Source organism: Ovis canadensis, chromosome 8 (assembly GCF_042477335.2).
Source record: "Ovis canadensis isolate MfBH-ARS-UI-01 breed Bighorn chromosome 8, ARS-UI_OviCan_v2, whole genome shotgun sequence".
Classification (NCBI taxonomy): Eukaryota; Metazoa; Chordata; class Mammalia; order Artiodactyla; family Bovidae; genus Ovis; species Ovis canadensis.
This window is the reverse complement of record NC_091252.1, coordinates 31,024,218-31,049,884: the sequence shown is the minus strand read 5'-3', so window position 1 is coordinate 31,049,884 and position 25,667 is coordinate 31,024,218. Positions and strand designations below refer to the sequence as shown.

Sequence of the window (25,667 nt, the reverse complement as noted above, 5' to 3'; positions counted from 1 at the left end):
GGTTCTTTCTGGTAATTTCCAATCCACTTGGGCCATTTTTACTCTTTGGCAGCCGTTTCTGGCGGGGCTGTGAGAAGAGACAGACCGCACAAGACGTCCAAGATCCGAAGGTCGCGGGGTTCCAGGAATCGCCCATTCCAATCAAGACGACGCGAGCCAGGCGGGCGACAGCTTCTCGGCCTCCGCACGACCAGGGGGCGCCCTCGGTCTTCGGCCCAGTTAGTTCGCAGGCCCATACCCTCCCTCGCGCCGGGTTGGGCCACATCCTCGGACTCAAAGGCCGCGTCAGAGTTCCACGTCGACCAATCAGGACTGTCCATGTACTAGCGGGGGCGGGGCTGCCGAGGCAGGAGGAAGATGGCGGCGGGGGCGAGGTGAGGTGTTGGCAGTAGAAAGGGGATCGGGTGCTGGGGGCGGGGGAACGCGGAGCGATGGCCCGCGCCGGCCGCAGGGCCGGATAAGAAGCGGTCGCGTCGCGGGTGTGGGAGGGAGAGAGGAGGGCGCCCGGGTGCCGCGAGAGTATGACGGGGCTGTACGAGCTGGTGTGGCGGGTGCTGCACGCTTTGCTCTGCCTGCACCGCACGCTCACCTCCTGGCTCCGCGTTCGGTTCGGCACCTGGAACTGGATCTGGCGGCGCTGGTGTCGCGCCGCCTCCGCCGCGGTCCTAGCGCCGCTCGGCTTCACGCTCCGCAAGCCCCCGGCTGTCGGCAGGAACCGCCGTCACCACCGGCATCCGCGCGCGGGACCGGCCCCGGCCGCCGCCCACTGGCGACTACGCTGGCGCGCGGACGGCCGTTCCCTGGAGAAGCTGCCTGTGCACATGGGCCTGGTGATCACGGAGGAGGAGCAGGAACCCAGCTTCTCGGACATCGCAAGCCTCGTGGTGTGGTGTATGGCCGTGGGCATCTCTTACATTAGCGTCTACGACCATCAAGGTGAGACCCAGAGCGGGTCGGGAGACCGGGGCCTCTCCGGCCGCGGGGCCCGCACATCCGGCAGGTGTACCGGGGCGCGCCTCTCGGCACAGCCCTCCCGGCTCCGCGAGTTTCTGTGACCCGAGGCCCTAAGTGTAAATTACGGTGCTAGCGCTTTCGAGGAGAGGAGATAGGCTTAATTGAACACCTGCTAAACCTTTGACCTCGATTCATCGCCTTGTACATACTTAAAAATATTTCTTACCCGTTATCACGTCCTAGTAAAGTGGATGGTGTTTGTATACCCTTGTTTCACAAATGCGGGAGCTGAGGTCGCTAACATTTACAAATTTGTCCAAAGTTTGAAAGGTAGTAAGAGGAGGATTGATATTTTAGCCAGTCTGAACTTTCCTTCGGGTTCACCTTTTTGTTACACCGCAGTGGTTCCTCAGAGAGGCCCAGAGCACTGTTTTTAAGTCACAGCTCAGTGGCTGGGGACAAATGGCATTTGAAGTAGGCTTATGAAAAGTACCTTAGAGCCTGGTTAGGCGGCCAGGAAAGTGGTCGCCTTCTCTTTTCAGCTGCCTGGGATGTTGTGCGATCCTTGATCCTCAGGGGCCAACACAGTACTTGTCCTCCCATAAGTTTTGATTGAGGAAATTTTCACGGTAGAGAATTTTTGTAGGTACAGAACTTGAACATTTATTGGATAGCTACAAAGTTAAAGCGCAGTTCTTTGGATAGGCATATTCTTTGGATTCTTAACATTTAGTTGCATAAACTCAGGCTTGTTGGGATAAACACATTCGCACGAGTGGCAAAGACAGCCACAGATGTTGAGAGTTAGTAACTGCTGTGAGAAGTTCCGTTCAGTCGCTCGATCGTGTCTGACCCTTTGCGACCCCGTGAACCGCAGCGGGCCAGGCCTCCCTGTCCATCACCAACTCCCGGAGTCCACCCAAACCCATATCCACTGAGTCAGTGATGCCGTCCAACCATCTCATCCTCTGTCATGGCCTTCTCCTCCTGTCCTCAATCTTTCCCAGCATCAGGGTCTTTTCAAATGAGTCGGCTCTTTGCATCAGGTGGCCAAAGTATTGGAGTTTCAGCTTCAGCATCAGTCCTTCCAGTGAACACCCAGGTCTGATCTCCTTTAGGAGGAGAAATTCTGATTGGAGGAACTCCCAAAGCTCCTGCAGAGGAGATAGTATTTAAGCCAGGCTTTGAGGACTGAGTAGGAGATAAATGTTTTATTTGGGTCTCAGTCAAATGTCAAAAGCAATAGCATTTCCTTCCAAGTAAGAATGATTGAATAATGTTGGTATGAAGGAAAGAAAACTAATATTTTAGTCTCTGTTCAATACCTTAAATTAATGGTATGCTCACAGGAACTACAACTTGATTTTTAGCATTAAATCTTTACCACATAGGTAGGTTTAAGTGTGACGGTTTGTCAGAAAGGGTAGGTTGAGGTCAGACAGCAACTCTTGCAGGGTATTAGAGTTGTCTCTGATCAGCTGATCACCTTCCTTGCAGCCAGCAAGGAACATGGTGACTCACAGCCCATCATCATCAAATGATAGTTTACCCTGTAAGGTTAAAGTTAAAATACTTAGGTACTGAGATTTTATGGAACTTGCCAAAAGATCAGTAGAAATCACAAGACTGTAATAAGGCAACACAGTCTTTGCTTGAGCGATGCAACAGAAATACTGTCTGAGGCAAAAGTAAGTGAAGCAGAGGGGAAATTAATTAAAGCCATTGAGCAATGTGGTGAAGTTGGCTTTAAGTGAATCACTTATATTCAAGTAATTCTTATAAAGCAAGTACCATTATGTTCTAGTAGGGAAGAAAAATAAATAATTAAATAGAATGCAGTTTATAGTATTGCCACACTTCCTTATTCTGGAAATTCCTGTTCTTGAATTGCTGGTGTGATTCAGAAATATCCTATCATATTTGCCAAAGAAACCATTAGTGGTGAAAAGGAAGAAGTCAAGCTAACCAAGTCTTAACTGATAATCAAAAAGAGTTTTATGGAGCATTTGCAGTGCACAGACTCAGCACTTTTTGTCCTACTGTAAAAGCAATTTTGATGAGTTTTTAATGGGATAGGGGTTAATTTCATTGTTTGAAATGAGACTTTGAATTTACTCTTCCTTGGTATTGACTGATTGATTCATTCATTTAACAGGTGACAAATTGGGAGATACTGTTCTAGGCATGAGGCATCTAGGCCAGTGAAAAAGACAAAAATTCTTATGCTCGTGAAACTTACATTTTGGTGGAAGTGTGCAAATAGTATAAATGAGAAGAATGTATTAGCCCATAAAGGCAGTGAGGAAGAGTGAAGCAGAGGAAGGGGAGAGGAATGTTGAAAGTCAACGGTGGACTAGGGGGTACAGGTTTAAAAAGAGTGGCCAAAGAAAGCCTCATGGACTTTTAAAAAATTTGGTTTTAATTGAAGGATAATTGCTTTACAGTATTGTGTTCGTTTCTGCCATATATCAACATGCTGCTGCTGCTGAGTCGCTTCAGTCGTGTCCGACTCTGTGCGACCCCATGGACTGCAGCCCACCAGGCTCCTCCATCCATGGGATTCTCCAGGCAAGAGCACTGGCGTGGGCCGCCAAATCATCCATAAGTATACGTGTGTCCCCTTCCTCTTGAGCCTCATTGACTTTTGAGTAGATATGAAGGAGGTCAGTGAGCAACTCATATGGTTATGTAAGAAAACTTATCCTTTTTCTGGGGAACTGTTTAGATACTTAAGCTCTATTCAGTTTTCTCAAACTTTCACTTGAGCCTATTTCTATGTAAATATTTAATTTATTTTAAAAAGCCTGTTGACATACTCTTTAATGTCACATTTATTGAGTACTTGCTGTGATATAAAGCATTAGGACACAAAGAAGTACCAGACATTATGTCTCTTAAAGAGTTTATTCTAAAGTCAGGGACAGTTACTAAAGATTATTATAAGCTAATGTATTAATGCTAGTGGATGACAGAGACTTTAAAGAGAGAAAAATCCATGAGGAACAGAGTTGCTTCTCAACATCCATGCTTAAGAAGTATTCCCAAGAACACGGTACTTCCTTATCCCCGTCCATAGTAAGGAAGGGGGTGACATCTGAGATAGACCTTGCAAAAATAGGTAGAATTTGGATTACCATAATCAGTACAGTGGTCAGTGTGTGACACACACACAGAGAATGGGGAATCCCTTATTGTCAAGCATTCCCATTAGAGAAGCTGGAACAACAGTAATAGTAGTGTGTTGAGATCAGTAAATATGATAGGTAAGTTTATGTAATGAAAAGTTGAGAAATGAGGTAGAATAAAGACCTGGGCAGCTGTTCTGGTTATCTCTAACTTTGTGGTCTACCCCAGAGCATAGTGTTTTAAAACAATTTATGTGTTGACTTAGTTCAGGTGGGCAGTTCTTTCTTGATGTCTATTCTAATCATAAGGTTACAGTCAGATAGTAGCTGGGATGTAAAAGGTTTCACACCATATATTCAGTACCTGGTTTGTGATGGCTGGCATAGATGAGGATGGTTGGTCATCTGTCTTCACAGGGCTAGCTTAAGTTTCCTCATTTAACAGTGGCCTTAGGGTAGTCATACTTCTTTTATAGTTATTCCCAAAGAATTAGCCAAAGGCCACAACTGGATTTCTTATGACCTAACTTAGGAAACCATGCAGTGTTACTTCTACTGTATCCTGTTGGTCTGAGAAGCCACAGGTCAGCCCCCAAATCAAGAGAAAAAAAAAGGAGAAATAGACCTCAGTGAGAAAATGGCTTATGCAGAAGGGGTGGGGCTGGGGTGGAGATGATGGCTGCCATCTTGGAGATGAGCTACTTTACCACCTTAAGTTTTTCCCTGTCTTGTATCCCTTCATTCTAATTCGGCTTCCCTGGTGGCTCAGATGGTAAAGAATCTGCCTGCAGTGTGGGAGAGCCAGCTTCGATCCCTGGGTCTGGAAGATCCCCTGGAGAAGGGATTGGCAGCCCACTTCAGTATTCTTGCCTAGAGAATTCCATGGACAGAGGAGCCTGGTGGGCTACAGCCCATGGGGTTGCAGAGTTGGACGCAACTAACACATATATACATTCATTCTAATTACAGCTAGATCTAGCCTGTATTTAATCCTTAGACAAAAAAAGTTCATTACTACTTACCATGGTTTGACTCTGCAAACACACTGATCTTTTCGTTTCCATTTACCTGCACTGCTTCTTGATTATAATCAAGAATTTCTACAATAATTCTTTCACCTGTCAGAAATTTGAGTTGTTTTCTCAGGAATTTCTTGAGCTCAGAATTCTAGAAGGGTAATTTGGCAATTTTGTGTACGCTCTTATCATTTAAGCAATGACCATAATTGGGTTGGAACAAAAATTGGAGTTTGGAGCTTTTGGTGCTTTAGCTTTAGGGATGCTATACTTGGCTGGATCTCTGTTAAAGTATGCCTTGATCCAAGTTACCTGGAGATGTATCATTATCTTCAGGGATGGAACCTATTCCTGTTGCTCAGCTGTGTCGGTGCCATGCTGGTAACCTTGCTGTAGGGCAGTATTTTCAAAACATGGTCTGTGGGCCATCTATGAATGAGTCATTGGGAGTGTTTATAAAAAGTACAGATTCAGCAGAGTTATTGGTCAGATCAAATTAGGCGAATGGGACCTGAGCAACTCTATTTTTATTAAGCTACTTACATGGTACATTTACACATTGAAGTTTGACTCTACCACAGATGAAAGGACATGCCGCCAGTTACATTGCATCAGATTATTCATTCGTCTTTTATGTTCCTTTCCGTAAGTGAGGATGATCTTGGGTGGGTCTTAATTATTAGTTAATATTTTTTCTTTCTGCTTTATTGTTTGGAAGTATAGGTAATTTACAATATCATGTTTGTTTCAGGTGTACACCCAAGTGAATCAGTTATACGTGTACGTATATCCGCTCTGTTTTAGATTCCTTTCCCATGTAGGTCTTTACAGAGTACTGAGTAGAGTTCCTGCTGCTACACAGTGTGTCCTTATTAGTTACCTGTTTTATATATAGCAGAGTGTATATGTCAATCCCAGTTTCCCAGTTTATCCATTCCCACCACCCCTCCCCCTGTAAGTTGGTTTTCTACAGCTGTGGCTCTCCTTCAGTTGTGTAAATAAGTTCATTTATACCTTTTTTTTTTTTTTAGATTCCACATATAAGTGATATCATATTTGTCTTTCTCTGACTGACTGACTTGACTCAGTATGACACTCTCTAGGTCCATCCATGTTTCTGTAAATAGCACTATTTCTTTCCTTTCTATGGCTGAGTAGTATTCCATTGTATATAATACATACCACATCTTCTTTGTAACCTTTCCTCTGTTGGCAGACATTTAGATTGCTTCCTTGTCTTGGCAGTTGTAAATAATGCTGCAGTGAATTATTACTTACTATTGCTATAAATTGGAGTGATCTGGAATAAGGCATTTGCGTCTATGTGAGGATTTAGCAACAAAACAGATCTTTTGTATTCCTCTCTGTAGTGTTATATCCGTGATTGTAAAGCCATACTCGATGTCTCATGAAACGGTTTTGTGGCTCAGAGTTTTCACACTAGCGTTAAAAACAATCTGCCCTGTATACTTCCAGCCCTCCCAACCTCTTTCTCATTCTTTTGTATGCCTTTTACTGTATCCATGACCAGGTACTTGATGTCCCCTCCTTCTGGAGTGTCCTCCTTTCCTTTTCTTGGCAAATGGCTCTCTGTCAGAAAGCTGTCATTGCTCTTTTAAGTGGTACTCTCTCTCAGCTATTCCATTCCTGATCTTGCTGTATCCTTGAATCTCCTTAAATGCTGTACATCTCCAAGTTCTCCATTTGGGGAAGTAGTAGTTGTATGTACACGTGCTCAAACTTTCGTACTAGCTTGTAAGCTCCGCAGATGGTATCTATCCTCAGGTTGGTGTTTGCATGTAATGAGTAGGTCAGTAGGTATTCCTTGAATTGAAAGAAGAGGCTGGATTTTTTTGTAGGTAAGGATGATGAATTGTAATTTGTTTTCTAGCACCAATACCCAGAAGCCTTAAAATAGTGGGAGGGAAATGAACACAGTTTGCCCAAGTTTACTTATTTGGCACACTGACACAGATGCTGTTGGGAAATATAAATTTATCAAGTATTGTGCTCCTTACGCTGAAATACGGAGTTGCCAGAAGTGTTGAAAGTCTGAATATAAATGTGATTAAATTTTGATACACAGACAGTACAAACTAGGGTACTTGTCTTCTCTCGAAGGGATTCTATTTCTAATCTTCACCTTTGTATAGTACATTGCAAATATAATACAGAATTTCACATTTATCTTAACATCCTGTGATGTCCTCTTCCCTTTTTCTACAAAGGGCTAGCAACCTGTCAAAAGCTATCAATAGATCCTTGTAAATCATTCTCACTATTAGCTGCTAGGTGGCTTCTCTTGACTATCCCAGTTTTGCTTTGTCTTTGAAAAGCTCTATCCTGTTTTTGAAATGACCTGTTTTCTGAGTAGCTTTCTATTTAACCATAGTATTGGATTTATGTATGAAAACAAACCTTTCCTTAATAGTAATAATTATTCTTTGTTGCACTGTTACTATGCACCATATGCTATGCAAAGAAGTGCATTAAATCCTTAGCACATTAACCTGTCAAGAAACAGATTCAGAAAACCAGGAACCCACATATAGTAAGAGACAGATCTAGAATTTGAACCAGGTTTTATTCCAAAGCTTTTGTGCTTAACCATTATGCTGTACCAACTTCCACTAATAAGAGAATATAACCATAATCCAGGCATGTTAGTGCTATTCCTGATTATGTTGGGTCATCCTAAAGCCTTGGTAAAGTGTTACTTATCTAGAGGTAATAAAGATAATTTGTAAAAGGTATTTAAAGGTAAATAGAGTTTTCTTCATCCACTAATATGAACGATCATGCTGTGAGTTGTAGGACACACTTGACTTTTTTTTAATCAACTGAACTTAATTTTATGAAGCTCCTGCTCTCTGTTGAACTATTTCCTTGTCAGATGAGCAGAGTCTGTGAAGATAATCTCATTTTTAAGATGTACAGCCCGAGGCTTAGAAAACCCACATAGCTTGTTTATTCTCTCTCTCTCTCTTGCTGAAGAACTGGAGCTAAAACCCAGCCCTCGCTCTGTACCGTGTCACTGTCCCATGTGTCTCTCCCCTTGCTACAGCATGCTCCTTCCAGGATAGTTGTTGTTCTGTGAGGTACCGTACCCACTCCTGTGCTCTTGCCTGGAGAATCCCAGGGACGGGGGAGCCTGGTGGGCTGCCGTCTACGGGGTCGCATAGAGTCGGACACGACTGAAGCGGCGCAGCAGCAGCAGCAGCAGCAGCATGAGGTATCATGGGGCTTTCTCTTGAAACAAAATTATTTAATGGCTTATGAGATTTATTTTGTTCTGAGTACTTCAGTCATGTAAAATTTTATTGGTACATTAAAAACATTGTCCTATAAGTATATGTTTTCTTCTCTGAAGATTGCCTCTAATAGTGTTATAATTGGATTGTTAGAAAATTAAATGAGGATAACCACCAGATAACTTACTTAGGTGTCTCGTTTAAAAAGGAAGGTAGAAAAAAATAAATAAAAAATAAAAAGAAAAGTAGACTATTTCAAACGATGGGTATTCATTTTTTTTAAAAAAAAGTATTACTTTAGTTCCTTAGCTGGTGAGATGAGAGATTGTAACGAGATTGGTTCAGTGTTTATCTTGCTTTTCTTTGCTTTCTTTATCATGTCCTTATAAACACTTGCTTTAAAAATCTGTTTCTATTGAAGAGAAGCAATAGTCACAGCAAAAGTTTAGATTTCAGATTTAGAAAAGATATACATGTGTATTTGGAAAGTCTCATTTTCTAGAATTGATTATTCAGTTCATATAAATTTTAGAAGAAGCAATATTTAAGATCTGTCCCTTACTATATGTGGTCTAAGGACTTCCCTGGTGGCTCAGATGGTAAAGCATCTGCTTACAATGAGGGAGACCTGGTTCGATCCCTGGGTTGGGAAGATCCCCTGGAGAAGGAAATGGCAACCCACTCCAGTACTTTTGCCTGGAAAATCCCATGGATGGAGGAGTGTGGTAGGCTACAGTCCATGGGGTCACAAAGAGTTGGACATGACTGAGTGACTTCACTTTCTTTTCTTACTATACGTGGGTTCCTGGTTTTCTGACTCTCAGTTTCTTGACTGGTTAACGTGCTAAGGATTTATGATAAACTGGTTTGATCTCCTGGCAGTCCAAGGGACTCTCAAGAGTCTTCTCCAGCACCACAGTTTGAAAGCGTCAATTCTTCGGTGCTCAGCTTTCTTCATGGTCCAACTTGCACGTCCATACATGACTAATGGAAAAATCATAGTTTTGACTAATTGGGCCTTTGTCTGCAAAGTAATGCTTTCTAATATGGCTGTCTAGGTTGGTTATAGCTTTTCATAACCTGTGTAGGGCATATTTAATTCCACTGTCTTTGAAATATTTTCCCTCTTAGCTTCCATGACATCATGTGTGTTTGGATGTCTTCCTGTCTCACTGCCTGTTCCTTCTGGCTTGTTTGCTCCATTCTAAAAGTTGGGATATCCTAGAAGTTTGTGCTATGTGTATGCCCTTGTCTTTCTGATGTTCACCCTGTCTCCTAGATCAGGGGTCAGAAAACTTTCTTAAAGGGCTAGGTAGTAAATATTTTAGACTTAGCCATATGGTCCCTGTCACAAACACTCAGCTTTGCCACTACAGTCAGAAAGTGGCCGTAAATGAATGGTGTGACTGTGTTCCAGTGGCAGTAGTTTGCTGACTCTTGACCCAGATAGTTTTCCCAATCCTTTTGCTTTAATTATCATCTGTATGCTCACACTCAGGTTTGACTCTCCAGTCCTTATGTTTTCTATAATTCCAGGCTCCTGTATCTAACTCCTTACCTAACATCTCCATGTTTATTTTATTAGGCATCTCAAAAGCTTAACATGTCCAAAACAGTACTCTTGAATCCGCCCCCCACCACCAGACCCTGCCTTGCTTGGTTTATTTCTCATCTCAGAAAATGGGAAGCCACTACCTTCCAGCCAACTGCTCAAGCTAAAAATTGATATGTTCTACCTCTCGTCTGTCATCAGGCCTCCTTGATCTTCTAGAAGATATTCCGATTGCCACTTGGTTGTGGTTCTTCATTGCAGCCACCCAAGTTTTCATTATTTTTCACCTGGATTATTGCTGCAGTGGCCTCTTAATTTCTCTTCAGTTCTGTTCTGGCCCCTGTATAATCCATTCTTTACCCATCAACAACGTGAACTTCTTTGGTAATATTATTCAAACTCTAAATAAAACTTGCCAGTGGCTTCCCATTGTACTTGAAATGTTTACTGAATTCAGGGGCCTTTTTTGTTAAATAATGCAATTGTTAAAATAATCATGAGATTAGCACCAAAGAAGGATACATGTTGTACACGTGAGAGAAGCAGGATACAAAATTGCTTGGTCAGGTATGGCTGCTGCTGCTGCTAAGTCGCTTCAGTCGTGTCCAGCTCTGTGCGACCCCATAGACGGCAGCCCACCAGGCTCCCCCGTCCCTGGGATTCTCCAGGCAAGAACACTGGAGTGGGTTGCTACAGGTATGCCTCACTCACTCACTCACTTCAGTCGCTCAGTCGTGTCCGACTCTTTGCGACCCCATGAATCGCACCATGCCAGGCCTCCCTGTCCATCACCAACTCCCGGAGTTCACTCAGACTCATGTCCATCGAGTCCGTGATGCCATCCAGCCATCCCATCCTTGGTTGTCCCCTTCTCCTACTGCCCCCAATCCCTCCCAGTTTCCAGTGAGTCAACTCTTCACATGAGGTGGCCAAAGTACTGGAGTTTCAGCTTCAGCATCATTCCTTCCAAAGAAATCCCAGGGCTGATCTCCTTCAGAATGGACTGGTTGGATCTCCTTGCAGTCCAAGGTACTCTCAACAGTCTTCTCCAACACCACAGTTCAAAAGCATCAGTTCTTCTAGTGCTCAGCCTTCTTCACAGTCCAACTCTCACGTCCATACATGACCACTAGGAAATACTAAAAACCAGAAATAGTCGTTGTATGATGATGAGATTAAGGGACATTCAGTTTGTTAGGATGGATGGTTATGGGACATTTCCTTGTTGTCTACACTTTGAACATCTTACACAGTTTTTAATACTAGAATTAAAAAGGCTCTTTCTTAAGATATAAGAAGAGATCTACATTTCGCTTAGTGTTTATCAAAAATACCAAAAACATTGTTGTCTTTCTGAGGTCTGCTTTCCTAGCATAATATTTTATTCTTTCATGGAAGTTGTAGACTTTCCGGTGTGTGCTCGTGTGTGTTTTTAAAAATTTTGGCTCTTCCCTATATCTTTTCTATGTATATATATTTCCAGATAGTTTACTTGAGGGAAATTGTGCATGAGATACAGTTGTAGAGCAACAAGCATAATGTAAAAGTCTTTAAATCATTATGGCAAAACCCTAACTTTAGATTCCTAAGTCATCTTTAAAGATCAAGTATCTGTTACCCTGTAACTTCTTAAAAACCTTAAAAAGAGCTCTAGTGTTAGTTTTGTTTTGTTTTTAAAGATTCTGTTCATTTGTAAAACGGCCAACTTTCGTTTAACTTTTGGGGGAGGGAAGTTCAGAATTTAATAGTAAGATGAATTTAGCGCTGTTTATCAGCATTACATAGTTACTGAATTGAATAATTGGAAGTCAGGAGACCTGGATTTCAATCCAAAGGCTTAGACTCCTGACCAAGGGCAATTGCTTGGCCTTGCTGGGTCTGTTTCCCCCTTTGTAAAAGGACAGGATAAAATAATTCTTGCAGTTCATTTTTATATAATTCTGTAAAACACAGGGTTCTCATGAATTTGAGTATTTGCTAGTGTTATTTCTAAATGTGTGCTGTTCCCTTTTGCATAAAAGGACTTTTATTATGGTTTCTTTATTTTTATTACATCATTTTGGCTTTAGTTTAGATTCTGTGAAGGCAAACAAGATGAATTATGATATGAGAAAAGGCTCTCCACATGTATTACAATATTGCTAGAGGAATTGCCTGTCTCAGTCAGAGGCGTTCTTCTATCTTGTCGCAGATCTTGTTATGTGAAGTGTGTGTGTGTAGACTTTGAATCCTGAAGAAAACTGTAGCCCAAGAATATTGCTTATGGGACGTGTTAGTAAGATAAGAACCATAGAGTGTAATCAGATTTCTGGATGGCGATCAAGCTGCGGGATATCAGGAATTACTTTGCTGGTAATCTGTCTTTGCATTTAGTACTTTTTTTGCATTTAGTACTTTTTTTGCATTTAGTACTTTTCAGAAACTACTTTTTAATTTCATCCTTCCATCCAAATCAGTCAAGATAAAGGTTCAGTTTAAAATAACTTTCTGGAGGTCTTTTTTATAAAAAGTATTTGCATCTCTCTGTAATAATTTTCCTTTTTAACAGCATATCTGCCTGTGTGCAATAAGGAAGTGTCTCCTTTTATTGTGAGAGGTTCCTGGAAACTTCTTAAAAATTCCATTCAGTGTCATGTCCATTTAGGTTTCATTGTTATTAGGTGGCACTTTGTGGACTGATAATTTAGTTTATTAAATAAACATTGAACTCCTGCTACGTGGAAGGCACCTTAGGGGAAAAGAGATAATAAGACCCAAGTTCACAAGTAAGACTACAGTTCAGTGGGGGTGGGGAAGAGTTAAGCTATAACTAATAAAAGTAGAATATTGGTTTGTTAAGGAGTTTGAGCAGATGTTTGTATTTGCAAGAGTGAGGTATGTCAGAGGAGGAATTGGGCATATCTGGCTAGAGAGAGCAGCTTCTTGGGGGTAAATGACATTTCAGCTGGCCTGAAGAATTAAGAGAATTTTACAGATGTGGGGCTGGGGAGGTAACAAAGGTTGAAGGTGAGAGTCACTTCAGGTGTTTTGGGGGCAATATAAAGCAATCAGATTTGCTGGGTAGAGAAGTATAGAAAAATTGGAAGACTCAGTTATGTTACAAACATAAATTGTTTCCACCTACCCAGTGTGGAAGCGTAACATGGAATGTTAACATGGATCTGCACAGTTTGTTCCTAATACTGTAGATTTTTGTAAGCATTTTGGGAGCCATTTAAGAGGTTAAAGTTGGAATGTGCCGGGCTTACAGATGTACCCAAGGAAGATCTGTCTGTAGTAATACTCACTAGAAGGGGCAGAAGACCTATCAGAGAGTGTTTGTAATATTATAAGGAAGACTGTTGCTTGAAACAGTGGGGACAGTGGACAAAGGGAAATTGGTTCAGGGGAGCGTTGCTGTAGAAGAGTCAAGAGTTAGCATTCTGATAGGGCTGGTGGTGGTAATGCCAGAGAGCAGAGACCATGTCTGGGTGTCTGGTTAGCTATTGATGATGTTATTAGAAGGAAAACAACAATAAGAAGGGCTTTTTTAAAGTTTGGTTGGTGTTGGTGGTGATTTTTTAAAATTATATGAGCAGCAGTTTATAGCAGTTGTGGTTTTAAACCACCCACTGTCCCATCAACCTTACATATTTACTGTTCTCCTTTAGGCTTTGTCCCTAAGTACATATAAGTTTTACACTTTAGTACTATTTCTTTCTTTTAACTTGATGCAATGTAAGTGTTTGAGAGCTTTTTTGAAAGATAAGCTACCAAGTTTTAGATTTGTTCATTTTCAGATGCTTACAGAACTTCAAGGTGGGATTAAATGTTTGAATAAACTCAAAATGTTGGGAACCAAATGCCGATCCGTTTTTTTACTTAAAATTTTAATATTTTGTTCATCATGGATGTTTTGTATTATTTTTAACTTTTGAAAGGTATTACCTTAAGTTATTATTAATTTTAGTTACTAGGATTTTTGCAACGCACAGCCTGCTGCCCCCGGTTTTGCCTCATTCATCTTACCCTGGTCCTGATGCTGGGATTTAAAGTCTCGTAAAGAACCAGAGGAGGAGGAGCACATGGACAGAAAGAGGGCTGAGGCAGAAACGCTGAGGAGTCATCTCCATTTAGGGATGGAAAGAGGAAAAAGATTCAGTGCAGAGTGAGAAGAGGCCATTCAAGGAGTAAATTGGGAATTGATCCAGAAGATAATTCAAGCAATCTGGGACGAGGATAGGATTTTGAGAAGGAAGAAGGTCTCTGACCTGTCATGGTCTTTCCGCAGACCTTTATTTGTTCAGTGTCTGTTCTGTGCTTGGGCTTCCCTTGTGGCTCAGCTGGTAAAAAAAATAAAAAGTCTGCCTGCAATGTGGGAGACCTGGGTTGGATCCCTGGGTTGGGAAGATCCCCTGGAGAAGGGAAAGGCTACCCACGCTAGTATTCTGGCCTGGAGAATTCCATGGATTGTATAGTCCATGGGGTCACAAAGAGTCGGACGTGACTGAGCGACTTTCACTTTTCTGTGCTTGGCCCTGTGCTAGCCTCTTGTAGGTGCAACAGTAAGAGCCCTACCCATAGGGCTTGTTTGACCTACCCCTGTCGGGAACACCCTTTCCCCGTGTCTTTAATCGCTTTGACAGTAACCCCACCTAAATCGTCCATCATCAGCTGTCTAAAACTAGTCTTTTCCTTCAAACCAGTTCTTTATAGAATTTCCCTACTTTAAAAAAATATTATCAACTTCTGTTTCCCAGGATTGAAGCCATGGAATTTTCTGTGTTTGCCTCTGTTGTTTATTCTCTCAGCTCTTTACAACGAATTCTTTTTCACTGCTTTATCAAATTAGCTGTGGACTGCTGCGGGAGTCTGCTGCCAGTCCTTCTCTATACTGTTGCCAGGTTGGTTTTCCTAAAGATGAATATTTCGACACGTTTATACATTGCCCAGAAAAGGTTGGTTACCCATTGGGTAGGCAAAATGAAGTAAAAATTAGGCCCATTCCCTTGCTCCTTTTCTCAAATCAAAAGTAGTATTTGTCTGTCTTTTGAGCATTCAGTGCTTTTTTTCTTCACGATCTATCTTCTCCATTTTCTTCTCTCTTAACTTTCTGAGGTCAGCTCAGCTCAAGTCTTGCTTGTTTTACAAAACCTTTTCTTAACCAAAGAGACTGCTTTTATCTTTGAACTACTGATAGACACATACTCAACCAAGTTGGCATTATACAGCATATTCAGCAGATTCTGTGTTACTGTGTATATATATATTTTTTTATTATGTTGTCTCTCCCAGTTGACCTTTGAGCTGTTTTGTTAAAGACAGAGCTGACTGAGGGTACAGAGAAGGAGCCTTTGATAAAGGTCTTAAGAGGCAGTGGCCACTAGAAGGCTGGCCTCTGAAAATAGCCAAATCGTTTTTTATTAGAGCTCTCTATGTTAATTGTTTCTTAGTAGTTCCTTCATCTTTCTCAGAGATTCGATAGTGACTGTAGTTTTTACTTTCATGTGCACAGTTGGAGGATCAGAAAGAGTTTTATGTAGTATATTTTCCTGCTTTACTTGAATTTACTAAATTTTGATTTCTGCACTTTTGTCTGTTCTCTTTGTTGTTGTTGAGTCACTAAGTTGCGTCTGACTCTTTTGCAACCCCATGGACTGTAGCCCACCAGGCTCTCAGCCCCTTCTGTTTTTCTCCTTTTTACATAATTCATATTATTCTTACTGTTAAAAAAAAACTAATCAAATTGAGGTAACAGTATCGCATGCACAGAGTGAATCTGTAAGGAAAGTAGTCTGGGAGAGAGGAAGATAGAAACTTTGGACCGCTGCTGCAGTTTCTAAACGCTTGGACAAATCCCGTAAGGGTCTTTCTGAGACTTGGGTCTTCGTTTCTTAACCTGTAAATGAAGATGTCAAGTGAATGGTCTCTGAAAAGTTCTTTATAGGTCTGAATTTCTCTCATATTCATATTGACACGGAATTGTTACTCCTGTCCTTTTTTTGACTTTAGTCCGAGGCCAGACTCTTAAAATAACAGCTTTGTTGTTATGTTTTCCTTTTAGATTCTAGTTTAGGATTAGTCATCATGGCTTCATTTGGAATTTTTTCAGTTCTGGATCCAGTATTATTTTCATAACAAGCATCCATTAATTATTGATGAGGATAAATTAACCTAGTTGACATGTACTTCTTTTTTTTTTTTTTTTTTTAAGGTATTTTCAAAAGAAATAATTCCAGATTGATGGATGAAATTTTAAAACAACAGCAGGAACTTCTGGGCTTAGATTGTTCCAAATACTCACCAGAGTTTGCAAATAGTAATGACAAAGATGATCAAGGTAAGCATGAGTGTAAAACTGAATACCTAACATATGCAGATAAAGTTTTTTGTGTTTCAAGGCAGATTCTATTACTCCTTTATTTATTCATTTTGTCCTAGTGTTTATTATCCCTAGTGTTTATTATATACCTTTAATCATCAGGGTTAGACTTTTCTTTCTTCATCTGGTTAAAAGATAATTTTCAAAAAAAGAAAATCATGAGTCATACATATTAAAAAATAAACACATGTTAAAGATTTTACTTAACTCAAACAACCAGGAATCAGTAGATTTTATAGCCTGTTCAAAGAGAATCCAAAGAGTGGACACACTTATAGATCAAAAATATTAAAATAAATAACGTGAGTAGAGACAAAACTTGTTTTTCTACAGGATTAGAATGAATATAATTGAATCTCTACCAGACAAAGAATCGTATATCTATAAACAAGAATTAGGCAGAGCTATTAGTTATCTAGAATCCTATCAAATGTAAAACAGCTCCACAGAATAAGAATTTGGAAAGGCAAACCCGTGTGCTATAGACAGTTCATTCCCATTGAAGCAACTTGTTTTCTTCCTCCAGCCTTCATTTCTGTCTTCTGTCTGTGTTGTTGCTAACTATGCTGTGATTGTAGGTGGCATTTTGAGCAGAAATTGTAAGTTACCCTATAACTAAAAAGCAGAGACATTACTTTGCCAACAAAGGTCTGTCTAGTCAAGGCTATGGTTTTTCCAGTGGTCATGTTATGGATGTGAGAGTTGGACTGTGAAGAAGGCTGAGCGCCGAAGAATTGATGCTTTTGAACTGTGGTGTTGGAGAAGACTCCTGAGAGTCCCTTGGACTGCAAGGAGATCCAACCAGTCCATCCTAAAGGAAATCAGTCCTGGGTGTTCATTGGAAGGACTGATATTGAAGCTGAAACTCCAATCTTTGGCCACCTGATGCGAAGAGCTGACTCATTGGAAAAGACCCTGATGCTGGGAAAGATTGAGAGGAGGAGGAGAAGGGGACAGTGGAGGATGAGATGGTTGGATGGCATCACTTGATTTAATGGACATGAGTTTGGTGAACTCTGGGAGTTGGTGATGGACAGGGAGGCCTGACGTGCTGTGGTTCATGGGGACGCAAAGAGTCGGACATGACTGAACTGAACTATAACTAAAATTTCTGTTTTCTAGAGGATTTATTCATAGATACAAGGTCATTCTGAGCACTTGGATAAGACTGTATGTAAATAAATACACAAATGTTATGTACAGGTTCTTTCGGAGCAAAGTAGCTAGGTATGCTTTGATGTTAAAATTGAAGGGCATAAAAGATTCTTGTTTACTGTAAGAATTGTACTTTTTCTTGAAACTGATTTTGAAGTATATTTGGAAGAGGGTATTTTTTTTTTAATATCTTATTTTTTCTTCCAGTTTTAAATTGCCAGTCGTCAGTGAAGGTGCTGTCCCCAGAAGATGGAAAAGCAGATATTGTAAGAGCTGCTCAAGACTTCTGCCAGTTAGTAGCCCAGCAGCAAAAGAAATCCACAGATTTGGATGTAGATATGTTAGACAGTTTACTTAGTAAGTCGTGTATGTTTGTTTTTAGTTTTGTCTCACAAGGATGCTGTATGAAGGAGAATATCTATGTCTCATTCTTACCATAAAGCCTGATTTTGTTGCACTTATTATGTTTCTAAAGTTTAGAGACCCACATAGTTTTGAGATAATAAAATTTGTAGTTACCTCCTTTGCTTTCAGAATTACTGGTAAAGGAGGGGATCTAAAGGGATTTGGGGGGCAGTCCTTGAAAATAGAACTTCTACCTCCTTCTTTTAAAATGTATTTTGCCTTATTTTATCTTTCAGTTTTATTTAGATAAAATGACATGCAACATTCCTCTTTCTTCTTAGTTTGAACTGTCTGTTAAGTTTGAATATTAAGTCTGAACTTAACAGCTATTTAGGAAGCAGTCCCGGGAATATGCTACTACTATCATCTGCGACTCCTTTGTTGGTATTCCTTCTGTTCTGTTATGCCAGCTATACCACTGATTTTGTCATCTTATGCTACATGTAACATTATATTTTATCTATTTTTCAATTGCTTATAAAGACCTTTAGTTTGTTTATTCTTTCCAGAGTTCCTTAGGAACTTTTTGCCTTAACTTTATGGTCCTTCTGCTTACTAGCCTTATCCTTAATCCTTTTGAAGAAAGGCAATAATTTTAATAAATTCATGTCCATTGTTAGCTTTTATAGCCATACAATTTCAAATGTATTTTTCATTCATTCAGATAAATTCTCCATTTACCTTGTGACCAGAAAGTTAGTGGCTGAACTGAGATTATTAGAAACTCTTAGAACCTGGGTCCCTTGGATTATAGCATCTTTTCTGCTATATCATTGATTATTTATATTTAGATTTATTTCACTTTATTTTTTAGTAGTTGAAATATTTTTTATCCCCTTTTTCTCTCAAGCCAGATCTCATATGGAAAGCAGCTTGCAGAGCAAAGAATGGCCAGATCTTGGTTGAGGCAGGTGTACAGTCTCCTCTTCCCGTCCTGGGAAGCTTGGGCTCTAGGGAATCCTGAGACCATTTGTACTGTATAGCTAGGAGTTGGTCTTGCCCTGTAAAATCGGCGCATGTGGAGGGAAGGAGAATAGACAGCTTTTAAAGTTGCTTTTCATCCCTGAAGTTACTTGGTTCTGTGGCCAGAATAAGTATTTGAGTCCTTAAAGCAGTGTGGGTCTCAGGATGCCAAGAGAACACATAAGTTTAGTCTTGAAAGATAGATGGGATTTGGGGACTACCTGTAGAATGGGTGGGAGTTGCGATACCCCTCCTTGTCAGGTAGTCAGTCCAGTTAAACAGCCGTTAGAGAAAATTTCCACATTTGGAAATAACAGATATAAAAGTATATGTTGTGCCAAGAAATTGGGGTATGGAACATATAAATAAAGTTTCTGAAGAGAACAGATACACGAAAACATAAGAAACCAATTTGATGAACAGATTTTGCTGTAGGTCATTTTTTGGTAAGCAGTGTGTATTAATTTCCTATGTGTGTTTTTTTTTCTTTCTAAGGTTCAAATGGTTTCCCTGACCCTGATTTAGTATTGAAGTTTGGTCCTGTGGACAGCACACTAGGCTTTCTTCCCTGGCACATCAGGTTGACTGAGATTATGTAAGTAGTTAAAAGTGTACTGACTTTGGTTCAGTCCAGCAAGTGTTTCTTGAACCCAGCATCATACTGGATGTTGGGAATTCCCAAAGAATTATTGTAATACTGATCCTTTCCCTCAGGTGTTTGACGGTATCAGTGGTAAAATAAAAACCTATATAAATGACTCAGACACAAGAGTTTTTGTGGTTGTGCAGATATTTGGTATTAAAACTAATCATCATAGGAGATCAGGAGTGATCTCTGTGGGCCAGAGTTGTTGATTCTACAGAAAAGATGTAACTTAATGCAAAATGTGTAAAGGGGGTAGAATTTTTGTAATTAGAGAAAAGGTAGAAAGTGTAGGGATTGAGCTGCAGGAAACAAAGAAAACCTAGGGGGCAAGACATGAGCGTCACGTTAGAAGGAAATCGGTAACTGGCCACACCGGTGCAGAGACTTAGTGTTGGAGTCTAGTAGTATATGGTGAAGTCTGATAGTTTGGGACTTTTGACATTGAGAATGCTTTAAATATAAGCATTAGGAATGTGTGTAGTTATTAGAAAGGCAGTAGGAAATCAGTGGGAATGGTGATTTTGGAAGATTTGTTTCACAACTATGTTTTAGAGTAGATTGGGTCTGGGTAAGAATGAGCTAAAATGACAACTGAAGAGTCCATACCTGTAATTTATGAGCGAGTACATGGATGAGAATGAAACTGCTTATTTAGAACAGAATTTGGCAAACTTTTTGAATAAAGGGCCGGAGGCTAAATATTTTAGATCTCGGAAGCTGTGTCTCTTTCAGAACTGCTGTTCTCTGTTGCAACTAAACACAGGCCAGTATAGCTAAACAAGCTGGACGATTATGTCAACAGATGTGTGTGACCATGGTCTCATAAAGCCTTGTTTACAAAAATAGGTGGCAGTCTCCTAGACTGTAATTGCAGACCCCTGACTTAAAATAAAAGAGAAGGGCAGCTCAGTGAGGAATACAAGAAAATTAAATAGCCCAATGGGACTCCCTGGTGGTCCAGTGGCTAAGCCTCCAAGCTCAGTGCGGGGGCCCAGGTGCCACAACTAAAGATTCCGCATGCCACAGTGAAAATCTCACATGCCACAGCTAAGACCCCAGCACAGCCAAAATAAATAAAAATAAATATTAAAAAAGAACCAAATGTCCATCAGTAGAATAGTTAAACTGTGGCACACGCATACAGTGAGATTTATGTGACACTTAAACTGAATATACCGGATGTAGAAGCCGCATGTATCTACTGAATAAACCTTCAAAAATATGACTGAGTGAAAGAAACAAGTTTGCAAAATAATATGCACTGTTTGATACATTTGAAAGCTATACTTATTTCATGAAAGTGGATGCCATTGGGTAGAAAAGGAGGAGAGATGATGAGATGCTTCACCTCCTTCTTACCTCCATCTGGGGTGGATAGTGCTCTGGCTGGTATCCCATGCCGCTTTTATGGAGTATTTATAGAAGGGAAAACTGGATAAAAGTGAAAATGAACAAATTTTAAAAATATGCATCACAGGTGAATCTCACAAACATTATATTGATTGAAAAAAAGCCCAGACATAAATAAAAGAATACACACCGTGGAATACTGTTGATAGAATTTGCTGCATGAGATAAAGCACATGTGGAAATTAAATAAAAGAGAGAAACTTAGGAACCTAAAAATATATTTTAATTTTGGGTCCTAGGAGAAACATACTATGAATTCTCTTATTCATGAGAACTAATTACCAAGTTTACTTGCAGGCCTAGCACTTTACTAATTGCAATAAAAACTAGAGTAGAAATGAAATGACTCCTGAGCTTTTAAGCCTTAGTGACTGGATAAATTACAGTGTCATTGAGACAAATGGGAAAGTCAGGGAACCACTGATTTTGAAGGAAACAGGTTGAATTCAAGAATAAGATTTTGAGGCCATGGTCTGTTTAGACTTAAGATGGCAGATGACGATGTAAGATTGGTGCTTGGATGGAAAGTCACAGTAAGGGTCGATCTTTGGGACTTAGCAGTACCTAGGAAGTGTAGAATGTAAACCAACAAGGACCTACTGTGTAGCCCAAGAAACTCTACCCAATATTCTGTAATAATGTATATGAGAGAAGAATCTAAAAAGGAATGTGTGTATGTATAACTGAATCACTTGGCTGTATATCTGAAACTAATACAACACTGTAAGTCAGCTATACTCGATTAAGATTAAAATTATTTTTTACAAGTCCCTTTAAAATGTCAAAAAAAAATGTATACAGGGGTTAGTTTTTATTTGAACTCTTTCACAGTGAGTTTAATAATCATTTAGTAGAACTAGTTTGATGTACTCTATGCTTGTAATTTACTTTCTTCGGTTCTTAATCTTTTTGGTCATTACCCTTCTGGTTTCCCTCCTCCAAATTATAGCGTATCATCTAATTGCTTTTTCCTCCTTTGATTTTTTTTTCCAGCTCTTTGCCTTCCCACCTAAACATCAGTTATGAGGACTTTTTCTCTGCCCTCCGTCAGTATGCAGCCTGTGAACAGCGTCTGGGGAAATAGTGATTTGCTGGTCGCGTGATTTGATTTCAGGCTTTTGGAGAAAAGGACTCAAGTGACTCTGATGTTTACAAAGCACCTATGAAACCCTGTACACACCTAGTTCATAATCCTCATAATTTATCAACAAACACAAAAAAGTGTCTTACTTGAGAGTAAGAGTATGTGAGCGAGTGTGTGTGTGCGTGCGCGTGTGTGTGTGCATGTGTGTGTGGAAATAAACTTATAAATGAGGAAGTAGTGGAGAAGGAGACATGGTGAGCTTGTACCTTTGAGCAGATTGCAGCAATGTTTTAGGAGCTGAAATTTCAGATTTAAAGGCTTCAGCCCTAACTACTTCCCTGTTTTTCTGGGGAGAGAAAGGGGTAATTAAAGGTATTTTGTTGTTTAGGGGGGTCGGGGAGTAATTTTTGTTCAGTTTTTCCAAGTGACCAAACTTTAAGTTTTAAGAATAATATATTGACATATGAAATGGAAGCATTCTGAGTTTGAGGGATGGAGTTCCGTGTTGTTCACATGTTAAAAGTTTGCTCACCTTTGGAGCAGAGGGAATACCTGTTTTCAGACATCCGTCCATTTTCATCTCTTCATTATTATCAATGTGACTTGAAAATGTTGCTCTGTTGTCTGTGTTCTGGGTTGTGAAGATCATTTGAAAAAGAACTTATATTGGAAAACAATTTAAAAATTTTTAAATATTGTATGAGACAGTAAAAAAAAAGGTAAAAAGTCATAATCTGAAAAGTAAAGGTGGAAAGTTTCCCAAATAAGTAGAGAAAGTTTTGATTTCCTTTTCCATTTGGTGGGCAGTTTGCGAAATAGTACCCAGAGTTGGTTTAAAAAATATTTCCATTAACTATGTTTATTTAAAATAAGCATTTGAGGGAAGTTACCAAGGCAGCTCTTTTCCTCAAAAGTAACCTGTTCCTCTTTGGAATAGCACATGTAGGGCCATGTTAGTACCCAGGATTTTTACTGAGTAAATCCTGATGGTGACTTTGTATTGAAAGATCTTTGAGATTGAGGCCTGTGTAGGTAATAAAATATTGCCACAGTCTACAAAAGTAATTTAATTTTGCATGTTCTCTCTCATGGCAGAGAACAGCACTGGTTTTGTTATTTTTTAAATGAATAGATGATTTTTTGATAGGTGTTTAGTAGTTCTCCCCTCTCTGCTGATACCTGGACAGAAACCATGCTTTATATATTTGATGGACTGTTTTCAGAAGAATCTTATCAACAGCAAGTGCACAACAGTTATCCAGAATGATACGTTTAGGACGGAGTAGTTTTAAATACTAGGTCTCAGTCTGAAAAACAGCAGAGAACACTGGATTTGGAAAGCAAGGTCTGGAATTGCTTGTCAGATTCTGAGTCTATGAAGAATAAATGTTTTGACTTTGGATTCCAAAACTCCGTTTATGATTTTAAAAATACACTTGAAATAAAATGATTATAAACTAAATTTTGGTTCAGCGACATTACTTTGCACATTGTAGTTCTTTGTACATTGTGAGACTTTTTTTTCAAGTCTTAATTTATTGCTAAAAGCTTGTGTAATGCGACATCATATCTCTAAACTTTACCAGAGATTTTTTTATTTCTGTCCCCCTGTACTGTCATCCATGTTCTACTGAGGCTTTTTGGCCTTAGTTGAAGACTGAATTTATGCCTTTTATATATGTGTCTTTTTTAAACATTCTGGAATATATTTGCTTTTAATGAATTAAATTTAATGGGCCCAATTGAAGTGAAGGGATTTCATATTTGTTGAAATGAAGTTAGTCAAATTACCCACTAGGATATAGCCAAAGCCCTACAGGTTTAACAGTTGAGATTTTTGTATTTTTATTTTGTCCTTATATTTCATAGCAGTGTAGTGTTGTAACCTATCAGAGTAAATCTATAATCTGACATGAGTCTGTTATTGTCCTAGATGGGAAGAAACCCTTAAAACAAGTTGCTAAGGATTCTGATTTCAGATTAGGCATTCCAGTTTCTTTCCATGAGGTTAACTGCCAGTACAGTCTCCACAATTTGAATGACATCAACCATTCTATAATTCCTGCCAAAATCACCTACTAGTTATCATTATCAGGGCTCTCTTTGCACTCCCAAGAAGAACTGAAAACTTTAAAGTGTTGTTTGTCTTTACGTGTTTTGAAGAGTATATTGTTTCTTCTTGACACTCTCCGCAATGGAAAAATTATCAAATTAAGCCTACCTTACGGATGGCAGCTTGGAGCCTAGCAAGAGGTTGAAGGTTTGAATTCTATTCCCAATTCTGATAGTGTTTTGTTTCTTAACACTGATTATTGTTAGAAAGTTTGAAAGCTGGTTTTGATGTGAATAGCAAATTCTGATACATTGTGACTAAGGCTGAATAGTGCCTGTCTTAAGAGAGGAATGTGTTATAATGTTGATGAACAGTGCCAAATACACTGTGCACAGCTACAAGTTAATCTTTGAATGTATGTTCCTGGATTAGCCCCCTCTTCTTCCTGTGTGATGGTACCGTGGGTAGTCAAATCCTTGTGATGTTTTGTATGGCGTAGACTTTGGCAACATGTAAATAATGTGTAAAGTTTTTATGATTAAGGAATCAAATTTATTGAATTTTATTATTGAAGGTTGAAACGATGTGTATGAACAAAAACAATAAAAGAATATACTCTTTTCATGGACTATAGTATTATGTGAATGCTACATTTATTCTAAACATGTAGGGACTGCAGAAATGTAATGAGAAACTCATGACAAGACAGCAATACTATTTTTTTAGATGGTGTGTTCTTGATTGAAGTATATTCTCATTTTTACCAGATTAAACATTTGGAATCTTAAATGTTAATTTGCTTTTTGCTAGGTAAAAGTAAGGTGAAATTGAGCTTTGCTATTGCTAAAATTGTCAAAATTCCAGAATAAGTAAAATTGGAATAGTTTTTTTTGTTTTTTTTTTTACTGAATATGGAATGCCAAATTGAAAATGTATATGTGTACTCTTTTAGAAAGGAATTTGACAGTTCTCGTCAAACCAGAAAATAGAAGGGTAAGAGCTATGGTTTTTCTTATGTTGCGTATTCACTTTCTAACTTGAGAATCTAATTGTAAGGTAGTTGACTTTTTATGCATACTTTTCATCTGAAATCAAGTTTCTCAAAAGTCACCTTTTAACTTAATAGGAAATGCCGTTAACAAAAGCTAGTGTAGGGGAAGTTCAAAAAAGTTTGAAATAAAACCCAGGAAATAAGGATGCTGTCAACAGTTGTCCAAGAATCCTAGTTGATAGGCCATATCCTTGATAAAATTGGTGGAAAAGGGAAGTGCAAAAAGAATTTGCTTGCAACTTTAAAAAAATACATTCATTGTAAAAAAAAAAAAAGCAGAGAAGCAAATGTAAAGGAAAAAACTTCTAATACCATCATTCATTGATTACATTTTTGGTGACAATCCTAGAATTTTTTGGTATTTATATTTAAATGGATCTTACTGTAACAGGTTTAATAAAGAAATTCCTTTTAAACTACAAACCCCAAATTGAGTGTTGCATTCTGTTTTGTGTTTGGCTCTTGTGTCTGGATATAAACAGTTACATCACATGAAAATAAAATGTTTGAAAAAATTATAGTCCACATTGAGTTGTCCTTAATGAGTACTTAGCCTTGGTCCAGAATCTTCAAGAAATTTTATACTCGTTTCTCTTCCCTCTATCTTCTAGAGATTCGAGTACTATAAATTAAGCATCTGG

At 39.4% G+C, this 25,667-nt stretch overlaps 1 protein-coding gene across 2 annotated transcripts; it reads left to right on the top strand.

Moving 5' to 3' along the window:
• The first annotated feature begins 334 nt into the window (after positions 1-334).
• On the top strand, positions 335-24,597 carry NUS1 (NUS1 dehydrodolichyl diphosphate synthase subunit). 2 transcript variants are annotated; one of them, XM_069599164.1, is made up of 6 exons: positions 335-374; positions 713-936; positions 16,092-16,217; positions 17,622-17,771; positions 19,278-19,377; positions 21,832-24,597. In XM_069599164.1, exons 1-6 carry the CDS (start codon positions 358-360, stop codon positions 21,920-21,922), a joined length of 708 nt encoding a protein of 235 aa, XP_069455265.1. In that variant the 5' UTR covers positions 335-357; the 3' UTR covers positions 21,923-24,597. The 2 variants fall into 2 exon arrangements, with proteins under 2 accessions (XP_069455265.1, XP_069455264.1); XM_069599163.1 differs by lacking the exon at positions 335-374 and having other exon boundaries at positions 411-936.
• Positions 24,598-25,667: the final 1,070 nt, after the last annotated feature.

Bases quoted from the DNA above. Each gene is read 5' to 3' on its own strand.
- NUS1 (XM_069599163.1), top strand. From the start codon at position 522: ATGACGGGGCTGTACGAGCTGGTGTGGCGGGTGCTGCACGCTTTGCTC. The intron at 17,772-19,277 runs GTAAGTCGTGTA...TTTCTTTCTAAG, and splicing joins TATGTTAGACAGTTTACTTA to GTTCAAATGGTTTCCCTGAC. The intron at 19,378-21,831 runs GTAAGTAGTTAA...TTTTTTTTCCAG, and splicing joins ATCAGGTTGACTGAGATTAT to CTCTTTGCCTTCCCACCTAA.